This window comes from Strix uralensis, chromosome 31, assembly GCF_047716275.1.
Source record: "Strix uralensis isolate ZFMK-TIS-50842 chromosome 31, bStrUra1, whole genome shotgun sequence".
Classification (NCBI taxonomy): domain Eukaryota; kingdom Metazoa; phylum Chordata; class Aves; order Strigiformes; family Strigidae; genus Strix; species Strix uralensis.
In genome coordinates this window covers 2,288,441-2,308,032 of record NC_134002.1, presented here as the reverse complement: position 1 = coordinate 2,308,032, position 19,592 = coordinate 2,288,441, and the positions used below count along the sequence as shown (strand labels likewise).

The 19,592-nt window shown below is 51.5% G+C and overlaps 1 protein-coding gene across 1 annotated transcript; it reads left to right on the top strand.

Annotated features, from left to right (window-relative positions):
* Positions 1-404: 404 nt before the first annotated feature.
* Positions 405-12,257, top strand: LOC141936066 (olfactory receptor 14J1-like). The gene is made up of 3 exons (XM_074852792.1): positions 405-455; positions 814-901; positions 11,605-12,257. Exons 1-3 carry the CDS (start codon positions 405-407, stop codon positions 12,255-12,257), a joined length of 792 nt encoding a protein of 263 aa, XP_074708893.1.
* The last annotated feature ends 7,335 nt before the right edge of the window (positions 12,258-19,592 follow it).

Genomic DNA, 19,592 nt, shown 5'->3' with positions numbered 1-19,592 from the left:
CTCGCAAGATGGAGCTTCAGTCCAGGAGGCCTTTGAGATACTCCAGGATTCAGCCAACAGAAACTTCTAAAGTTTTAGAAGGAGAAGTGGCCAGTCCTGCATTGCGGGGAAGAATAACCTCTATCGATCCCCAGGTATAAGAAATCAGGCAAGGAAGGCAAGAGACTGGCATGTCTGAGTGGAGACCTGCTGGTCAAAGTAAAGGGCAAGAAGGAAATGCACAGGCAGTGGCAGCAGGGACAGGTACCCTGGGATGAGTAGAGGGACGCTGCTGGGTTGTGTAGGGATGGGGTCAGGAAGGCCAAGGCACAGCTGGACCTGACCTTGGGAAGGGATGCAAAGAATAAGAAGGGATTCTACAGGTACATCAGCCTGAAAAGGAAGGTAAAAGAAAGTGTACCCTCATGATGAACAGGACTGAGAAACTAGCAACAATGTATGAGGAGAAGGCTGAGGTACTCAACAAGATTATTGCTTCAGTCTTCACTGGCAACCTCTCTTCCCACACCTCTCGAATGGATGGACCACAAGGCAGGGACTGGGGGAGCAAAGTCCCTCCCATTGTAAGAGAAGATCAGGTTCATGACCACCTGGGGAACTGAACATACATAAGTCTGTGGGACTTGACGAGTCCAGAGGGAATCAGCTGATGTAGTTGCCAAGGCACTCTCCATGAGTTTTGAAAAGTCCCGTCAGTCAGGGGAAGTCCCTGGTGCCTGGAGAAAGGGAACCATTACACCCCTTTTTGAAAAGAGTAGAAAGGAGGACCCTGGGAACTACCAACCTGTCAGCCTCCCCTCTGTGACTGAGAAGATCATGGAACAGACCCTCCTAGAAGCTGTACTGAGGCACATGGAGGACAGGGAGGTGATTGGAGACAGCCAGTGTGGCTTCACCAAGGGTAAGTCTTGCCTGACCACCCTAGTGGTCATCTATGAAGAAAGTGACTACCTCAGTGCACAAGGGAAGATCTACGGATGTCATCTGAGTGATGTCATCTGTGTACAGCCTTTGGCACAGTTCCCCACGACTTGTCCAGCTGTCAGGGGTGCTCTGTCCACCCCCCATCACCACCCCAAGGTTCCTGGGCCCTTCCATGTGCAGCTGCCCCATGGAGGAAGCTGGTCTGATGCCAGGGAAGGTGATTGGATCCATGCTGGATGAGGGGGTGACTCTGCTGCCAGGGCTGGTGTCTCTGCCAGGCCTGGCTTTGCCCTGGGGGCTCTAGGCGTGGGTGCTGGGGGTGCGCGAGGAGGAATCCTATCTTGCCCTCACCTTCTCCAACTTCACCCAACACTCACCACACTGCAGAGGAAGATGAAGGTTGCAGTGCTCACCATGGCCCTGCTCTTCCCCATCCTGCTGTGCAACCTAGAAAATGCTTAAGTGAGTCCCCAGTGCCATGCAGAGGGGCTTAAGGCTGGGGATGGGTCTTTGCTGGACGACATCAGGTCTCCTGCAGAACAAAGTTGTAGTGATGAGCATGAATCCCCTTGCCTTGGCCTCTCCTTTCCCAAGGCAGGGGCTCCTGCAGGCTCCCCTGCACCTCCAGCCCCCAGCAATGCAGCTTTCTCCCCTCCACAATTCCATGTCCCCCCCTGCTTCCCACACAATTAATGTTCTTGTGCCCAGAGCCCAAGTTCCTGTTGGAATGGTTGGACCCGTCTCTTCCCTGGGAGTACCCCCACAGATTTCTTGTCCTGATGCCACCACGTCCATCCCTCTTATGCAACTCCATCCCATTGTTTTGGTCCCCTCAGGCATCTTGTCCCCGGGATCTCTTTCATGTCCTGTCTGGGGTCCTCAAATCCCCTCCCTTTGATCCCTTCCGATGCCTTTCTTTCTGTCTTTCCCCTCAGTCTTTTGCTTTTCATCCTGTCCACTGCAGCAGTGTCCCCAGATCCCCTTCCTTGATCCCCCACTCCCAAACACTCTCCAATCTCATTGTTTTTGTCCTCTGCAGTCCTCTTCCTTCTGTCCCCACCAACCACTGTGCTTGGAATCTCCATGTCCCCTCCACTTGGATTCCTTTAATCCTCACTTGCATTCGACACAGTCCTGTCCCTGCAATGCCTCCAGCCCAGTACCCTGGTGTCCACTAATTCCCCCCAGTGCCCTGTCTTTATGCCTTCTGCTGGCCTGGCAGAGGCGCTGGCAGAGGGGAGCTTAAAAGCACCTCTCCCAGCCCTGAGTCAAGGGCTGACCTACCGGCTGTGACCTCACAGTCCCCTTCTCAGCCATGGTCCTGCTGTGGCCTATCACCTCCACAGGCACAAGTGACCTCACAGCCCCCTTCACAGCCATTGGCTTCCTGCTGGATTAGGAGTTCTGAGACACAACTGACCACATGATGCTGTACCCAAACATCTCCCAGTCCCTGAGCAGATAGAAGTCAGCTTGTTTCATCAAATTTGTCTGATAGATTTCCTACCAATGGTTGGAGTGGAGAAACGTTCCTCCGAGGAGCTGCCGTATTTATACTGGTGCATTTTATACCTCTAATTCTGCCTCTCGATTTTTCCTTCTTCCTCTGTCTATTCTGTCTCCAAAAGAGCTCTCCGAGGGAAAGATTCATGGAATCACAGAATAACACAGGATGCATGACACCCCCTCAACAACACTGTACTGGCTGTTGATGCAGCTCAGGACACACTTCTCATTCTGGGCTGCAAGTGCACATTTCTGGCTCAGAGTCAGTTTTCCATCCACCACTACCCCCATGTCCTTCTCCACATTACTGATCTCAATCCATTCATCGACCAGCCTGTATCTGTGCTTGGGATTGCCTTGACTCATATGCAGGACCTTGCACTTGGCCTTGTTGAACTCCATGAGGTTTGCACAGTTCCATCTCTCCAGCCTGTCCAGGTCCCTCTGGATGGCACATCCCTTCCCTCCAGTGTGTCGGCCGCACCACACAACTTAGTGTCAGTGGTGAACTTGCTGAGGGTGCGCTCAATCCCACTGTCCATGTCACCAACAAAGATGTTAAACAGTGCCAGTCCCGACCCCGACCCCTGAGGACGCCACTCGTCACTGATCACCACTTGGACATCGAGCCACTGATCACTATGATGTGAGTGAGACTGTCCAGCCAATTCCTTATCACCAAGTTGTCCAGCTGTCAAATCCATGTCTCTCCAATTTGGAGACAAGATGTTGTGTGGGACAGTGTCAAAGGCTTTCACAAGTCCAGGTAGATGTCATCAATTGCTCTTCCAATTGTTCACTGAGGCACTAGCAACCTGCGAGACTGGTGCGTGTACATGTCATGCTGCTGTGTATGTCAGTGGGTGTAACCAGTAGCAAACATCAAACCAGAGAAACCAGCCCAGTATTTTTGAAAGCCTAAGTCTGGAGTGGACATTAGAGAGCCCAGAGGGTGTGAAAGTAACTACTGGAGGAGTAAGGTGGACCAAACCACATCATGGAGAAACTGTGGGGTCTCGGGCATCTGGTACTGATAAGGCCATAGATCTTGACCCAGAAGGGAAATTGTCCTTTACGGAAGAGAGCATCAGCAATGCCTGGAGTTGTGTCTGGGGATGGATGAGGAGTCAGCTGAGAGCTGAGGGGTCAACATGAGAGGGAGAACAACATGGGCAATGCTGTGGTAGGTGGATGTCTGCTCCAGACCTCCTGCTCACGAAGAGGAAGTAGATGAAGCCTTCTTCAGACAACTGGAAGAAGCCACATGTTTGCAGGCCCTGATCCTCACCGAGGAGTTACACTATCCCCATATCTGCTGAAGAGGCAAGAGAGCAAGTTGCAAACCACACAGGCTGCTTTTGGAGCTTGTTGGCTTGTCCTGAGAAGGGTGACTGAGGAGGCAGTGAGGTGAGGTGCCCTGTGGGACTTCATCCTTACAAACAAGGAAGAGGTGGTCAGGGATGGAGCAGTCAGGGTTGAGAAAGTAGAGCTGAGGTTGGTGAGAGAAGGGAACAAGGCTTCATGAGAGCAGGCTTTGGCCTGCTGAGGGACTTGATTGAAAGAATCCAATGAGATACCACCCTGCAGAGAAGAGGGGTGCAGAGAGTTGTTTGATGGTCAAGGATCTCTTCCAGCTCCAGAAGACTCCACCTTGACATGCAGGAAGTCATGCAAAGGTGGCAGGAGGCTGGCAGGGATGAGAAAGGAGCTGCTGACTAAAATGAAGCATGAAGAGGCAGCATAGAGAAGGTGGAAGCTGGCTGCCTTCCAGCCTCAAAGGTTCTGTGACACTGTGCAGGGTCACTGCAGGGACAGGGCTGGCTGTCTCTCTGTGGGGGGCTGTGACTCTGTGCAGGGACATTGCAGGTGCCAGGAAGCAGCTGCCAGGAGGTGACAGCAAGGACAGTTTACAAAGGAGAAATTTATAGAGATTGACTTCATTGTTTTTAGGAAGGCAAAGCTTGCCTGGAACCAGTGGTGGCAAGGAAAGACAAGAGCAAAAAGACGAGCTTGAATGACTCATTAGAGAGCAAGAATGAACAAGGGAAATGCAGGGCTGGTGCTGAATGGGGAGGGTGATTGAACAGCAGCAGACACAGGTGGGGCTGGGGGACTCAATACCATCCTTGCCTGAGACTTCACTGAAAAGGTCTCCAGGCCTCAGTGCTCAGGGAAAGGGCCAAACGAGCAGGAGAGCACGTACTGGCAGGAAGCTCAGGAAATGCAGCAAGGACAAGTGCCAGTGTGTGACCCTGCAGGACATCCCCCTGGCAATGGCACAGGCTGGGGACTGCCTGGCTGGGAGAAGCCCCGTGGGAAAGGTCTTGGTGGGTTGGGCAGGAGGCAGCCATGTGCCCTGGCAGCAAGGGAGGCCAGCTGCCCCCAGGGCTTGATGGCCAGGAGTACGGCCAGGAGATCAAGAGAGGGCATTTTTGTGGTGGTTTGACCTTGGCTAAATGCCAGGTACCCACCAAGTCGCTCTATCACTTCCCCCCGCTTTCCCCTTTTTTTCTCAATAGGGCAAAGAAGGGAAAGAAAATAAGATAGGAAAACAAAACAACCCTTGTGGGTAAAACAACAGCAGTTTTAATATAAGCAAAGCGAAGCAAAGGTCCGCGCGCGGAAGCAAAAAAAAGAAAACAGATTTATTCTCTACTTCCCATTAACAGGCGATGTCGGGCCTTCTCAGGAAGCAGGGCTCCAATACGCGTAGTGGTTGCCTCGGAGGACCAAGGGTGACCCCACCCCCTTCCTCCTTTCTCCCAGCTTTATACTGAGCAGACGTCATATGGTATGGAATATCCCTTTGGTCAGTTCGGGTCAGCTGTCCTGGTTGTGTCCCCTCCCAAGATCTTGCCCACCCCGTCCCACTGTGGGGGGGAAATGTCAGAAAGAGCCTTGGTGCTGTGTAAGCACTACTCAGCAGTAGCCACAACACCAGTGTGCTATCAACACCCTGCCAGCTCCCAGCATAAAACACAGCACCATGAGGGCTGCTACAGGGGAAAACCAATTCTGGCTCAGCCAGACCCGATACAATTGTCCAGGTTACTGCATCCGCTTTTCAGACCCCCAGGACAGGAATGATGTTGGCAAGCTGGAGGGGGTTTGGTGAATGGCCCCCAAGATAGGCCTGGTCTGGAACACTTTTCCTGTGAGGAGAGGCTGAGGGAGCTGGGCTTGTTCATCCTGGAGAAGGGAGGGCTGAGGGGCACCTCAGTGCAGCCTGGCAGCACCTACAAGGAGGCCATAAAGAATAGAGAACTAGGGTCTGCACCATGGTGCATGTTCAGAGGGTGGAAGATGAGTGTTGGGTGAAAGAGGGGATGTTCAACCTGGAGATAAGGAAAAGATTTTTCACCCATCTCAGGGCTAATCCTGAGCAGGGTGGCCATAAGCGCTGCCTGCCCTTCTGTCTGTCAGGGTTGGTCAGGTCCCAGTAGCAGAAGTGCCCTCAGAGTCAGAACCCAGGTGGGCCTCTTCCTTCTGCCTCACCCCCTCCCCTCTCTGAAGATGTAATTTCTGTTGGGTGGGTTATCTGATGTGCTGGATGACCTCACAATGCCTGCTGGCCAGCATGTCTACCAAGGGCCAGGCAGGTTTCTGCAGTGGAAGTGACCTCATAACCATCCCCATTCCAGCCAGCTCCCCTTGGCCTGACTCTCCCCTTCCTCTCTGTCCCTGCTTGTCTGCTGGGATGAGCAGTTTTGCTATAGGTGTCTTGTCCCCAAATTACTGGGGTCAGCTGCTGGCCAATCAGGAACCTGTAACAGCAGTGTTCTCACAGTCAACATCACAAGTTGTGGTGTCTTTCCCTGTGTCTCCCCATTCACTCCCTTGACTCCTCATCGCTGCTGCACCCCACATTCAACAGCCAAACCCAGCCCCTTCACTGGACTTTCCCTCTCCCCTGCCCCACGCGTTGGCAGAGCCAGGGTGGGACGTGTCGCGTTCAGGCTTTGCAGTGCTCATGCAGAATTATTGCCACAAAGTCGGTGCTGAGATCAGACTCAGTGCTGTGGAGCAGACCCCAGCAAGAAATAACAGCGTTCAACAGGAGATCTGCAGTGGTGGCAACCATGTTGGTTTTGCAAGGGGGCTTCTGTCCATTCACTAAAAGGATCTGCTACTACCAAGATGCACTTGGTGTTTCAAGCTGTCACTGGTAGAGCTCCCACCAAATCAGTCTTCCAGTGCGGCCGTGGGCCTCCACTCTGTTGGTGCTGGGCTGGGGCTTTTACTCCAGTGTAATCTGCACTGGTCACGGCACAAGACAGACAGCTCCTACCCCAGAGATCTACATCCTTCTTCGTGTTAGGCCAGCACTCACTGTCCTTCACTCTGCTCAGAGTGTTTGCCTCAGCTCATGGAGGAGCTTGATGAGATTCTCCTTGAATATTCTGAGGCACAATCCAATCTCAGGTTCCCAATGGCCTCTTCATATGTGGGTCATCCCCAAGAATCTGCTGTCAAGGGTACCAGGATCCATGGTGCCAGCCCACAGGAACCTGGGCCTTCCCAGTAGAACCTATGGATCCTGTCCAAGACTTACTCTTGAGTTCCCAGACTGCAGGGAATGCATTGCGTTTATTGTCACTGGTGTTAGTGACTATATGCTGCTCTGCTAGAAACTGAGCTGCTCTTCAGCCTTTCTCAAGGTAATTTTCTAAAATCTGTAATTCCATTTCTAAATCTTGTACTTGTCTGGCATCTAACTCCGGCTTTTTATTTTGTAAGCAGAGCCTATATCTGTAGACCCTGCTATCTTCCTCTCTTTTGATTAAGTTGGTGTCTTAATTTGGGAAATTCTTCAGCGTTGTGTGACATGGAATTCTTCCAGGCAGGTTCCTCATCAGGCCAGAGCCTGCTCACTGAAGTGCTGCTCTTGGCCTTGTTCCCTTCTCTCAGTAGCCTCAACTCTACTTTTCCACCTGTGACTGTTACATCCCTGACCAGCTCTTCCTTGTTTCTAAGTCTCATTTCCTGCAGGACACCTCCCCTCACTGCCTCTTCAGTCACCCTTGTTGGTATGATGTTGTCAAATAAATCCAAAAATCTTCTGGATGGCTTTCACTTGGGTATGTTGCCCCTTCACCAAATATTGGGATAGTTTAGTTCTGCTATGAGGACCAGGGCTTCTTCCAGGTGAATCAAGAATGTCCATCTGTTTCCTCTTCCTCATCAGGGGGTCCATAGCAGACATCCACCTACCACAATGTTCCCCACGACCCTTCAGCTCTCAGCTGACTCATTGTCCATCCCCAGGCAGAGCTCCACACATTCCTGCTGCTCTCTCCCATAAAGGGCAACTTCCCCTCTGGGTCCAGCCCCATGGCCTTGTCAGTACCAGACCCCCAGATTGGAGAGACATGGATTTGATTGATGGACCACTCAGAGATAAGGAACTGGCTGGGCAGTCACAGTCCAAGGCTTGTGGTCAGTGGCTCAATGTCCAAGTGACAAGAGGCATCCTCAGGGGTCAGTTTTGGGAACGGCATTGTTTAATGTCTTTGTTGGTAATGTGGACAGTGGGATTGAGTGCACACTCAGCAAGTTTGTCAACGACACCGAGCTGTGTGGTGCAGTTGACACGCTGGAGGGAAGGGATGTTCCATCCAGAGGGACCTGGACAGGATGGAGAGCTGGGCTTATGCAAACCTCATGAAGTTCAACAGGGCCAAGTGCAAGGTCCTGCACATGGATCAGGGTAATCTTAAGCACAAACAGAGACTGGGCAAAGAGTGGTTTGAGAGCCCTGGGGAGAAGGACTTGGGGGTGTTGGCAGATGGAAAACTGACTGTGAGCCAGCAACATGCACTTGCAGCCCAAGAAGCCAACCGTTTCCTGGGCTGCATCAAGAGAAATGTGGCCAGGAGGTTGAGGGAGGAGATTCTGTCCCTCTACTCCATTCTCATGAGACCACACCTTGTGCACTGTGTCCACCTCTGGGGCCCCCAGCATCAGAATGACATGGACCTTCTCAAAGAGGTCCAGAAGAGGCCACAAGGATAATCAGGAGGCTGGAGCACCTCCCTTATGAGGACAGGCTGAAAGAGTTGGGATTGTTCATTCCAGAGAAGAGAAGGCTCCAGGGAGACCTTCTAGAGGCCTTCAAGTACTTAAAGGAGGCCTGCAGAAAAGATGGGGAGGGACTCTTTATCAGGCATTGTAGGGATGGGATGAGGGGTAAAAGCTTTTAACTGAAAGGGGAAAATTTAGATTAGTTATAAGGAAGATATTATTTACTGTGGGGGTGGAAAGACACAGGAACACATTGTCCAGTAAAATTGTGGATGCCACCTCCCTGGACGTTCTCCAAGCAAACTGGTCCAGTGTCTCAGCACCCTCATCGTAAAACATTTCTTCCTTATAACAAATCTAAATCTACCCTCTTTGAGTTTAAAACGATTGCCCCTTGTCCTGCCATTACAGGTGCTGGTAAAAAGTCTCACTTTGTCTTTCCTGGACTATGATCACTATGCTTTCATCTGCAAACACCTTGGAGGGTTCCCAGACATCTCCCAAGATGGTGTTTGGAGGCCTCAAGCACATGACCAGTATAGAGAGGCTGAACGCTCTGGGCTTACTGGTGTGGAGACTCCAGACAGAATAGGAGTAACCTGAGAGTGCTTGAAGAGAGGTTTCAGAGATGGTGGAGTTTTACTTCATAGTGGAAAACAGCATGAGAATGAAATAACTCCAGAAAGGGCAGCTGGGGAAGTCCAGGCTGTACACAGGGAGAAAAAGTATTCACTCTAAGAGCAGTGCTGCAGTGTAACAGATCACCCAGAAGGAGTCTGGAGCAGTGGAAGGCTTTTGGAAGATTTCAAAAACCAAAACCCAACATTTCAAGGAAGAGCCAGGGAAGATGGTGAGATATCAGTAAAGGAAGGAAGATGCTTGAGTGAGAGAAAGGTGGGACAGCGGGGTGGGTGAGTACAACCTGCAGGGAAAGAGGCACAGGTGATGCAGTACCATAGGACAGCCTGTGGTGGAGAAGACAGACAGTTGTGGAAAAGGTGAAAGCACCCAACAAACGCAATCTCTTCGTGTGTCTATGATTGTTCTTTCTGCCACCGATGCCTATGAGGAGGCACAGTCCCCTGCAGAACTGGGGCCTCATTGCCCCCTTGTCCCTACTCAGGAGCCTGGCAGGTGCACATCTCCATCACCCACTGCCCCAGGAAGAGCCCTGAGCAATGGGTGAGGGACAGGATCTCCCTTCCCAGGGGCTGGGGGTCACGGCTTGGCTCTTTGGTTAATGGGGTCAGGGCTTGGCCCTTTGGCTTCATGAAACACATGCAGGTTTCCTCAGCATCAGAGCCACCTTTGCTTTGCTTTTCCCTACCTGCCATCACTGCCTGCACATTTCTGCTCTAAGTGGAGCCTGGGGAGGCTTTGTCAACAGTGTCCCTCAGTGGGACCCATTAAAGCCACAAGAAACTTTGCAGTTTGAATTTAACTTTGATTTCTTTAGAGGTTTCTTCAGCAGCTTCTGAGTGTCTGATGTTCAGAGACACATCATCAAACCCACCTGAGGGGTCATTAAAATGCCTTGGGCTGGTCCTCTGCTGCAGAGCTGGGCCGGGCTCCTGAGACAGAGGGAGCTGAGGGCAAGTGGTCAGCGCTGCAGAGAGACAGCTCTGCCCAGGAGCAGCTCCTCTGCAAAGCGCAGCAGGGCTGAGGGCACTGCCTGCAGGCACCGAGGGCAGAGGAGCCGGGCACAGAGAGGGGAAAGGCAGACGGCAGTGGCAGGATGCTGAGAGCTCACTGGAGGAGAAATCTTCGCAGCCCTTGACACAGTAAGTCTGTGGGTGCAGGGCAATGCAGCTGAAGGTGCTGTGGTGAAGCCGGCACAGCCACCAGGAATCTCCCTGGTGTCTGGAGGAGGAGGCCGTGCTCCAGAGCAGGGCTTCCCTGCTGCACTGTCAGAGGGACAGGCCATGGCGGCTGCCTTCTCCCGGGGACGGCTGCAGGGGTGTGCAGGCGCGGGTGCAGCCAGGGGTGCCCAGGGCTGTCCTTGAGAGTGACATAGAAAGATGCTGCCAAAAGTGAATAAATCAGTGACTCACTGGGGGATCAGCGGATCTGCTAGAAGCCACATAAAGTGCCTTCACCCACCCCTCTACCTACAGACAGCACCAGCACCACCTTTGCTTGCAGTATCAGTGCTTATCTGACCTAGTCCTTAGGACCTGCTGACAGGGAGATGCCCCTGGGCAGGGCCCTGCTGCCAGGAGGGGTCTCCAGGGCAGAGCTGAGCACACAGCGGGTGGGATGGGGGCTGTGAGCACTGGCAGGGGGAAGGCTTGGAAACAAATAGCTCCTGCAGGGGTATCTCCAGGCAGCGAAGAGTCAGGCCACCCCTCCTCATCATTCTCTCCTCACTGCATGAGAAAGGAGAGAAGAGTTTGGAGAAATGGACTTTGAAAATGGAGACTTCTAAGCTCACAAAAGCCCAGTTTCTTCTTCAGATACGGTGCTAGTGAGATTATCCTCCAGCAGAGATAAGTGTAATAAGCACAGGGCACCTATGTGGTGACCAGTAGGTCACTCGTGGGCAGAGCAGCTCTCCTAACTCTGCACGAGGGTACAGGGAGCGCTTTTGTTGATCAGGGCTCCCCCGGGTTCCATCTGAAAGCAATGCGAGAGATGTTGTCTTCTGCTTCTTTAAAGAAAGTGCCCTCACTCAGCAGCACAAACCTGAGCTCATAAAAAGGAGTTAAATGAAGCTCCCCCAAAGAAAAAGAAGTCATTTTGAGGGGGTGTTTAGGATTGACTCAAAGAAATCTGCCCTAACTTGTCAATGTTTTCTCTTTTTTCAACACTCCCCCATGCCCAGGGAGAACAAATGTCCAACAGCAGCTCCATCACTGAGTTCCTCCTCCTGGCATTCGCAGACACACGGGAGCTGCAGCTCTTGCACTTTGGGCTCTTCCTGGGCATCTACCTGGCTGCCCTCCTGGGCAACGGCCTCATCATCACCGCCATCGCCTGTGACCACCACCTGCACACCCCCATGTACTTCTTCCTCCTCAACCTCTCCCTCCTCGACCTGGGCTCCATCTCCACCACTCTCCCCAAAGCCATGAACAATTGCCTCTGGGACAACAGGCACATCTCCTACTTGGGATGTGCCACAGAGCTCTTTTTTTTTCTTTTTCTGTGCTACAGCAGAGTATTCTCTCCTCACCATCATGTCCTATGACCGCTACGTTGCCATCTGCAAACCCCTGCACTACGGGACCCTCTTGGGCAGCAGAGCTTGTGTCCACATGGCAGCAGCTGCCTGGGGCACTGGGTTCCTCAATTCTCTCCTGCACACGGCCAACACATTTTCACTACCACTCTGCCAAGGCAATGTCCTGGACCAGTTCCTCTGTGAAATCCCCCAGATCCTCAAGCTCTCCTGCTCAGACTCCTATCTCAGGGAAGTTGGGCTGCTTCTTTTTAGTGCCTGTTTAACATTTGGATGTTTTGTTTTCATTGTGATGTCCTATGTGCAGATCTTGAGGGCCGTGCTGAGGATCCCCTCTGAGCAGGGACGGCACAAAGCCTTTTACACGTGTCTCCCTCACCTGGCCGTGGTCTCCCTCTTTATCAGCACTGGCATGTTTGCTTACCTGAAGCCCCCCTCCATCTCATCCCCATCCCTGGACCTGGTGGTTGCAGTTCTGTATTCAGTGGTACCTCCAACACTGAACCCCCTCATCTACAGCATGAGGAACCAGGAGATCAAGGATGCCCTGAGGAAACTGATTGGACGTTTTATGGCAGCCATAGACTCTCATTTCTCTACAAGTTGCTCCCACTCTATGACAACCTAAACATGTCTTTCCTTTTTTATATAGTTATTTTTTTTATTTTTTCCTTTTGTGCTTATGTGTTCTACAAGAAATTCCATTAGTCTTTCCCTCCCACATCAGTATTCTCCTGTCTTGTCAGACCCATGGTCATTGTGTAAAGGAGGAGCCAGGCACTCTGTGTCTTTAAGCAAAATAAATGCACCCACAAACTGTTCTTCTGGCATCCATCCTTACTAGGGCAGGAATAAACGGGAATGAAAACACCTTTCTGCCTTTACTGCCTCAGGCATCTGGTACTATTCTGATGGGAGGGGACGGCACGGAGTGTCTGCAGACTCCTCAGGATCTGCTGGAGAGGAGAGCAGGGGATGCAGGGTGCCCCTGACCTTCTTCTCCTTGTGCCATGGGTGCCTCCCATCTCTGGGGCTGACCCATTCCTGTCCCCGAGGAGCTGCTGTGCCCTTCAGAGGGGCTGAGGCTGTGGGGTGAGTGCCCAGAGCACCCTGCAGTGGGCACTGCCTTGGGACCAGCCCAGACTGGGCTTTGTTGTGGAGAGAGGTGGAGAGAGGGCAGGGGAGGTGGGAGAGCTTGGAGGCAGCTGGGCTGGGATGGAAATTACTGGGGAGAGAAAATCACCAGCATATAACTCACACTGTGTGACCACACAGGTTGAGGACTCAGACCAGGGCATTTGTAGTGCAGAGCCAGGGCTTGTGGAAGGGATCGAAGACATGCAGGTGCAGGAGAGAAGAGGCTGGTCTGTGCCCTTGGTGGCATGGACAGACCAGGAAGGTGGCCCAGGGCCTTCATCACCCCCCAGCCTCTCTCATTGGCCATTTCCAGCACTGGCTGCTCACCCCAGGGCTATGGATGAGTCTTTCTGCAGGACCATCTCCATCCTCCTGCTGGTCTCAGTGCCTGGATGGGGGCAATGGCCAGCCCTGCCCGGCCTCTCTCCTGGCCCAGACCCCAGCAGTCCCTGGAGCAAGGCTGTCTGCAAAGACCAACATGGGACACGGCTGGGTCTGGGCAGTGGTCAGATGTTGGGGGAGCTTCCAAAGTGGCATGGCCATGGGGAGAAGAAGCCATGAGGACTGTTTTAGGGATTTTGTTGGGGAATCTTTCAAATATCAGATATCAAATGGAGGAGGTGATTGGGAAAATCCAGCACGGATTTACCAAGGGCAAATTGTGTCAATGTAACCTGATCACCCTCTTCTACTAAATAACATCTTCTGTTGACATGGGGAGAGAAGTGGATGTTGTTTTCCTGGACTTCAGCAAAGCCTTCAACACTGCTTCCTACAGCCTTCTGCTGCAAAAACAGGAAAGATACAGATTGGAGGGATGCTCTGCGAGATGGGTAGGAAATTGGCTAACAGACTGCACTCAGAGGGTGGTGAACAATGTTTTTTACTCAGGCTGGAGGCTGCTAAAAATCTTGATCCCCCAGGAAATCATACTGGGCCCCATTCTGTTCAACATCTTCCTAACTTATCTGGAGGATGGGGTTGAAATCACCCTCACAAAGTTTGCTACAACACCACACTGGATGGTGAGGTGGACACGTCGGAAGGCAGAGCCATCTTACAGAGACCTGGACAGGCTGGAAGAATGGTCCCGCAAGAACAGGATGAAGTTTCACAAAGGGGTTTAGCCTGAAGTTTAGCAAAGTCCTGCCCCTGGGTGGGAATAACCAAAGAGCCCAGCACAGGCCAGGATCTGTGTGGCTGGGAGCAGCCTTGCTGAAAGGGACCTGTTCCTGGGGGACACCAAGCTGAAGATGAGCCAGCAGTGCGTCGCTGCAACAACAACAGCAAACAGGCTCCTGGGCTGCATCCGCAGGGGCGTTACTAGCAGAGACAGGGAGTGGATCATCCCACTCTGCTCAGCGCTTGTCAGGCTCCACCTGGAGTACTGTGTCCAGTTCTGGTCCCCACGATTAATGAAAGACGTGGACAGACTGGAGATAGTCCAAAGGAGTGAGAACAATCATTCACTGGAAGAAACTCCGCATGGGATGTGTTGGCGTCCCCATCACTGAAGGTTTTCAAGAAGCAATTGCCCAGGGTTCTAGATAATCTCAAGTAGGCTCCCTTTGTACCAGATGACCTGTCGAGGTCCCTTCCAACCTGGGCTGGTCTATGAGTCTAGGATTCTATGAATATCTCTATCATTTAAAAGTGATAAACTGCCCAGGTCCCAGGAGAGTCCCCTGTGCTGCCCCACCATGACCAAATATGTCCCATTGGCCTCCAGGTAGGGTAAGACCCGTTCACCACTGCGCTTTCAGCCTCATCATCCAACTGGTGTTTTACCCATCTCTTTGTCGACCCATCCAGACTGGATTGGCCTAACTTGGGTACAAGAACATTGAGGGAGACCATGTCCAAAGTCTTCCTGAGGTGGAGGTACATAACCCACTGTTCTTCCCTCGTGCACAGAAGCAGTTACTTCATCAAGAAGTCAATCAGGCAGGTGAGGCATGATTTACCCTTGGGAAGTCCATGCTGACTGTGTTTGGACACTTTCCTCTCTTTTAGGAGCCCAGAAATGTCACCCAAGAGAACTGTTATACCACATACTTGATTTCTCTGATCTTTCACATATTTCCAAATGTCCAGGATACAATGACAATTTCTAAAGTCACATTTCCAGATGCAGACTGTCTAGGCAAAAGCCCTTTCCATTATTCTCTGCTTTTACCCTCCCTTTACTCTTTGTTCCTTCAAATACCTCTCACAGACACACTTGCATCTTTGACACCAGGGAGTTAAAACTTTGCCTGGCTTTCAATAGTCAATAGTTTACTCCTCATGAAACTTTAACTTGCTTTACTTTTCTTTGCTGACAATTAGGAAAAAAGAATCTGTGCCTGTGTGCAGCCAGTTCTCTAAGGAAAGCAGGTGGGAGCTGGTACAAATTAGCTCTAACCTCCAGCTGCAGCCTGTAGTGGAGAAATCTGATGTAAGAAAAAGTCCCAGGAAACCAAGAAGAGAAATGGTGGGGCTATGGAGGTGAGGGGGAAGGTTGTCCATTCTGTGTCAGACCTCAAGGAACTGATTTTCCACCTGTCCAGATGTTCTTAGGAGAGACCCTGCATCAGTATCTATTGGAGAATGCTGACATCACCTCTTCTCTACACTGAAAAGTAACAAAATACACCCTTGAAAATAAAACCTCATTTTATTTGAAGTTCTTTGAAATACTCATCCATAACTACATAAGGAAACTGCTCCAATCATTTGTACAAGTCTTGAAGACTTAAAGAAAAGTACAGGAAGAGACATGGCTCCTTAGGGCTTGTTTTATTTTAATGAGCCCCTGGTGTATTTGACCCTCAGGTACTGAGAGGAGATTACTCAAACCTCTAAAAGACTTGATAAAAGCAAAACCTGAGGTACCCTGAAGCTTTAAGGAGTCCCACTGAGGACCATGACCAGCAAAGCCTCCCCAAAGTCTACTTAGGACAGATAATTGGAGGCCATGATTGCAGGTAGGCAAAGGGAAGTGCAGGCAGCTCAGGTGCTGAGAAAAGCCGGGGTTTGTTTGATGAAGCAGAAAGGTGAAGCCCTGACCCCCAGCCCCTGGGAAGGCAGATCGTGTCCTTCACGCATTGCTCAGGGCTCTTCTGGGGCCAGTGGGATGTGGGGTGGGTGATGCTGAGTGAAGGACAATGGGTTTACAGTCCCCAGCCTTATGAATGGTGTGCAAGGGGGCAATAAGCCCCCCTGAAAGCCTTTGGACAACATGTCCCCTCATAGGCCTCGGTGCCAGAGACGATGGCTGTACCCAAGGGCACAAAGACTTGGGTTCTCTTGCTGACTCCCAGCCTTGCCAGCACCCGTTGCCATCTCCACCACAGGTTGTCCTACGCTGTCCCACAGCTGCTCCTGTTTCCCTGCAGTCCGTAGACACTCACCTCGCTTCCTCACCTTGCTCTGCCCCTGGCATTTCCACACCTTCACTGACGTCTGGCCACACTCACACTCTGTTCCCTGAATCACAGAGGCATGGACTGATCTCATCTGTCTTCTGGATGACTTCTTGTGCCACACCACGACCCTTGGGGTGACATTTCTTCCTCTCGTGCTCAGTCTCCACCTTCCAAACTACACTGTGTGACAATGTTTCTTCCTCCTGCCATTTCCCACAACCTTCTGGAAACGACGCTTCAAGCAGGGAACCCAACCCCTCTGCCTTCTTGTGGCCTTTCACCTGACCAGACAGAAGTCACCTCACCATGATCTCCCAGGGCTGCTGGCTGTACAGCTTCTTGGGTAAAAACAGCCAAATCCTGTGCCTGCTGCTGTCCTGTCATGTTCTCAGACAGAAGAAACATGACAACCCAAATCTCAGCCCCCTTCCTGGAGTGACCCTTGGGCAGAGGGGATATCACAGTCCATGTGCCACCCGGGTGCATTCTGCTGGCCTGGCAGAGGCGCTGGCAGAGGGGAGCTTAAAAGCACCTCTCCCAGCCCTGAGTCCAGGGCTGACCTACCAGCTGTGACCTCACAGCCCCTCTTCACAGCCATTGGCTTCCTGCTGGATTAGGAGTTCTGAGACACAACTGACCACATGATACTGTACGCAACCATCACCCAGTCCCTGAGCAGATAGAAGTCAGCTTGTTTCATTAAATTTATCTGAGGGATTTCCTACAAACAGTTGGAGTGGAGAAATATTCCTCTGAGGAACTGCTGTATTTATACTGGTGCGTTTTATATCTCTGTTTCCGCTTCTCCTTTTTTTATTCTTCCTCTGTCTATCCTGTCTTCAGAGACCTCTCCAAGGGAAAGATTCATTGAATCATAGAATAACACAGGTTGGAAGAGACCCCTCAACACCACGGTACTGGCTCTGGCTGGGATGGGGTGAACTTCCCCCATAGCAGCCCCTATCCTGCTCTGCTTCGTACTCATGGCTCCAAAGGTGTTGATCACACTCCAATGGTTTGGCTGTTACTCAGTGGTGTTCATACAACAGGAAGGTTGTCTCTCCAACCCCCTGCAGAAGCTGGTACCCTCCGGGTGGGCAAGTGGCTGTGAGGGGAAACTGCATGTACTGAATTCTTTCCTTCCAGGAGGTGGCTGGACATTGTCTGCTCATGGGAAGTTGAGAATAATCATAAAAATCATTCAATCATGGAAAGGCTTGGGTTGGAAGGGACCTTAAAGATTATTGGTCAGGGACACCTTTCCCTAGACCAGGTTGCTAAAAGTCCCATCCAACCTGGCCTTGAACCCTTCCCGGGAGGGGGCAGCCACCACTTCACTGGACAACCTGTTCCAGTTTGTGACCACAGAAAAAGTAAACAATTTCTTCCTAATACCTAATCTTAATCTCCCCTCTTTCAGTTTAAAAACTTTACCCCTTGTCCTATCCCTGTACTCCCTGATAAAGAGTCCCTCCCCAGCTTTCCTGTAGGCCCCCTTGAAGTACTGGAAGGCCACTAGAAGGCCTCCCCAGAGCCTTCTCTTCTCCAGGCTGAAGAACCCCAACTGTCTCACCCTGTCATCACAGGGGATGTGTTCCATCACCCTGATCATCTTCATGGCCTCCTCTGGACAGAATCCCCTCCCTTGACCTTCTGGCCACACTTCTCTTGATGCAGACCAGGACATGGTTGGCTTTCTGGGCTATGAGTGCACATTGCTGAGTCACAGTCAGTTTTCCATCGAAGTCCTTCTCCACAGGGCTGCTCTCAATCCACTTATCATCCAGCCTGTATTTGTGTTTGATATTCGCCCAAACCATGAACAAGACCATGCACTTGGCCATGTTGAACTTAATGAGGATTGCATGGGCCCACCTCTGAAGCCTGTCCAGATCCCTCTGGATGGCACATCCCTTGCCTTCAGCGTGTGACCGCACCACACATCTTGGTGTTGCTGGAGAATTTGCTGAAGGTGCACTACTGTCCAGGTCACCAACAAAGATGTTAAACAGCGCTGGTACGAACACCGACCCCTGAGGATGCCATTCATCACCACTTTCCTTTTGAAAATTGAGCCACTGATCTCAACTCTTTGAGTGAGACTGTACAACCAATTCCTTCTCCACTGAGCGGTTTATCTGTCAAATCCATTTCTGTCCAATTTAGAGACAAGGATGTCATACGGGACAGTGTCTACTGCTTTGCACAAGCCCAGGTAGATGACGTCAGTTGCTCTTCCAGCTGTTCTGTGGGGGGCCAGCAACTGGCAAAACCGGTGTGTGTGCATGTCACGTTGGTGTGTATGTCGGTGGGTGTAACCAGTAGTGAACATCAAACCGGAGCAACCAGCAAGGACAAGAAGCCAGGAAGCCTGGTATTTTTGATAGCTTAAGTCTAGACTGGACACTAGAGAACCCAGAGGGTTTGCAAGGAGCTACTGTAGCAGTAAGTTGGTCGAAATCACCTCCTGGAGAAACTGTGAGGTCTTGGGAGTCAGCTGAGAACTGAAGGGTCAACATGAGAGGAAAGAAAATCATAGGCAAAATTGTGGTGGGTGGATGTCTGGTCCAGACCTCCTGATCATGAAGAGGAAGTCGATGAGGCCTTAAGACAACTTCACCCTGGCAATGGCACAGGCTGGGGGCTGCCTGGCTGGGAGAAGCCCCGTGGGAAAGGTCTTGGTGGGTTGGGCAGGAGGCAGACATGTGCCCTGGCAGCAAGGGAGGCCAGCTGCCCCCGGGGCTTGATGGCCAGGAGTGCGGCCAGGAGATCAAGAGAGGGCATTGTCCAGGTTACTGCATCCAGATTTCAGACCCCCAGGACAGGAATGATGTTGGCAAGCTGGAGGGGGTTTGGTGAATGACCCCCAAGATAGTCCGGGCCTGGAACACTTTTCCTGTGAGGAGAGGCTGAGGGAGCTGGTGTTGTGCAGCCTGGAGAAGAGAGGGCTGAGGGGCACCTCAGTGCAGCCGGGCAGCACCTACGAGGAGGCCATAAAGAATAGAGAACTAGGCTCTGCACCATGGTGCATGTTCAGAGGGTGGAAGGTGAGTGTTGGGTGAAACAGAGTTTGTTCAACCTGGAGATAAGGAAATATTTTTTCATTTGAGTTTGATGAGATTCCCCTTGAATATTCTGAGGCACAATCCAATGCTTATTGCCTTCTGCATCTACAGCATAATAAATATTCCTTTCCCTTAATATGGGGATTGACCTGATGGGTCTGTTCACATGACTCCCTTGACTTTCCCTGGTTGGAAGGTGATTTTTTCACAGATTGGCTCAAGATGATGGGCTCTGTCACAGCCACTTGGAGTTGCTTGTTCTGCAGTTATTCAGCCTGAGGTTTCCCCAGATGACCCAAGAGTGTTTATGGATGCTCCTGTGCCTCCTAATAACAGGGCCAAGGTTCTCGGGTT

Coding starts and splice junctions, on each gene's coding strand:
- LOC141936066 (XM_074852792.1), top strand. CDS start 405: ATGATGAACAGGACTGAGAAACTAGCAACAATGTATGAGGAGAAGGCT. Junction 456..813: donor TGTATGAGGAGAAGGCTGAG/GTACTCAACAAG, acceptor GTGACTGAGAAG/ATCATGGAACAGACCCTCCT. Junction 902..11,604: donor CCAGTGTGGCTTCACCAAGG/GTAAGTCTTGCC, acceptor TCTGTGCTACAG/CAGAGTATTCTCTCCTCACC.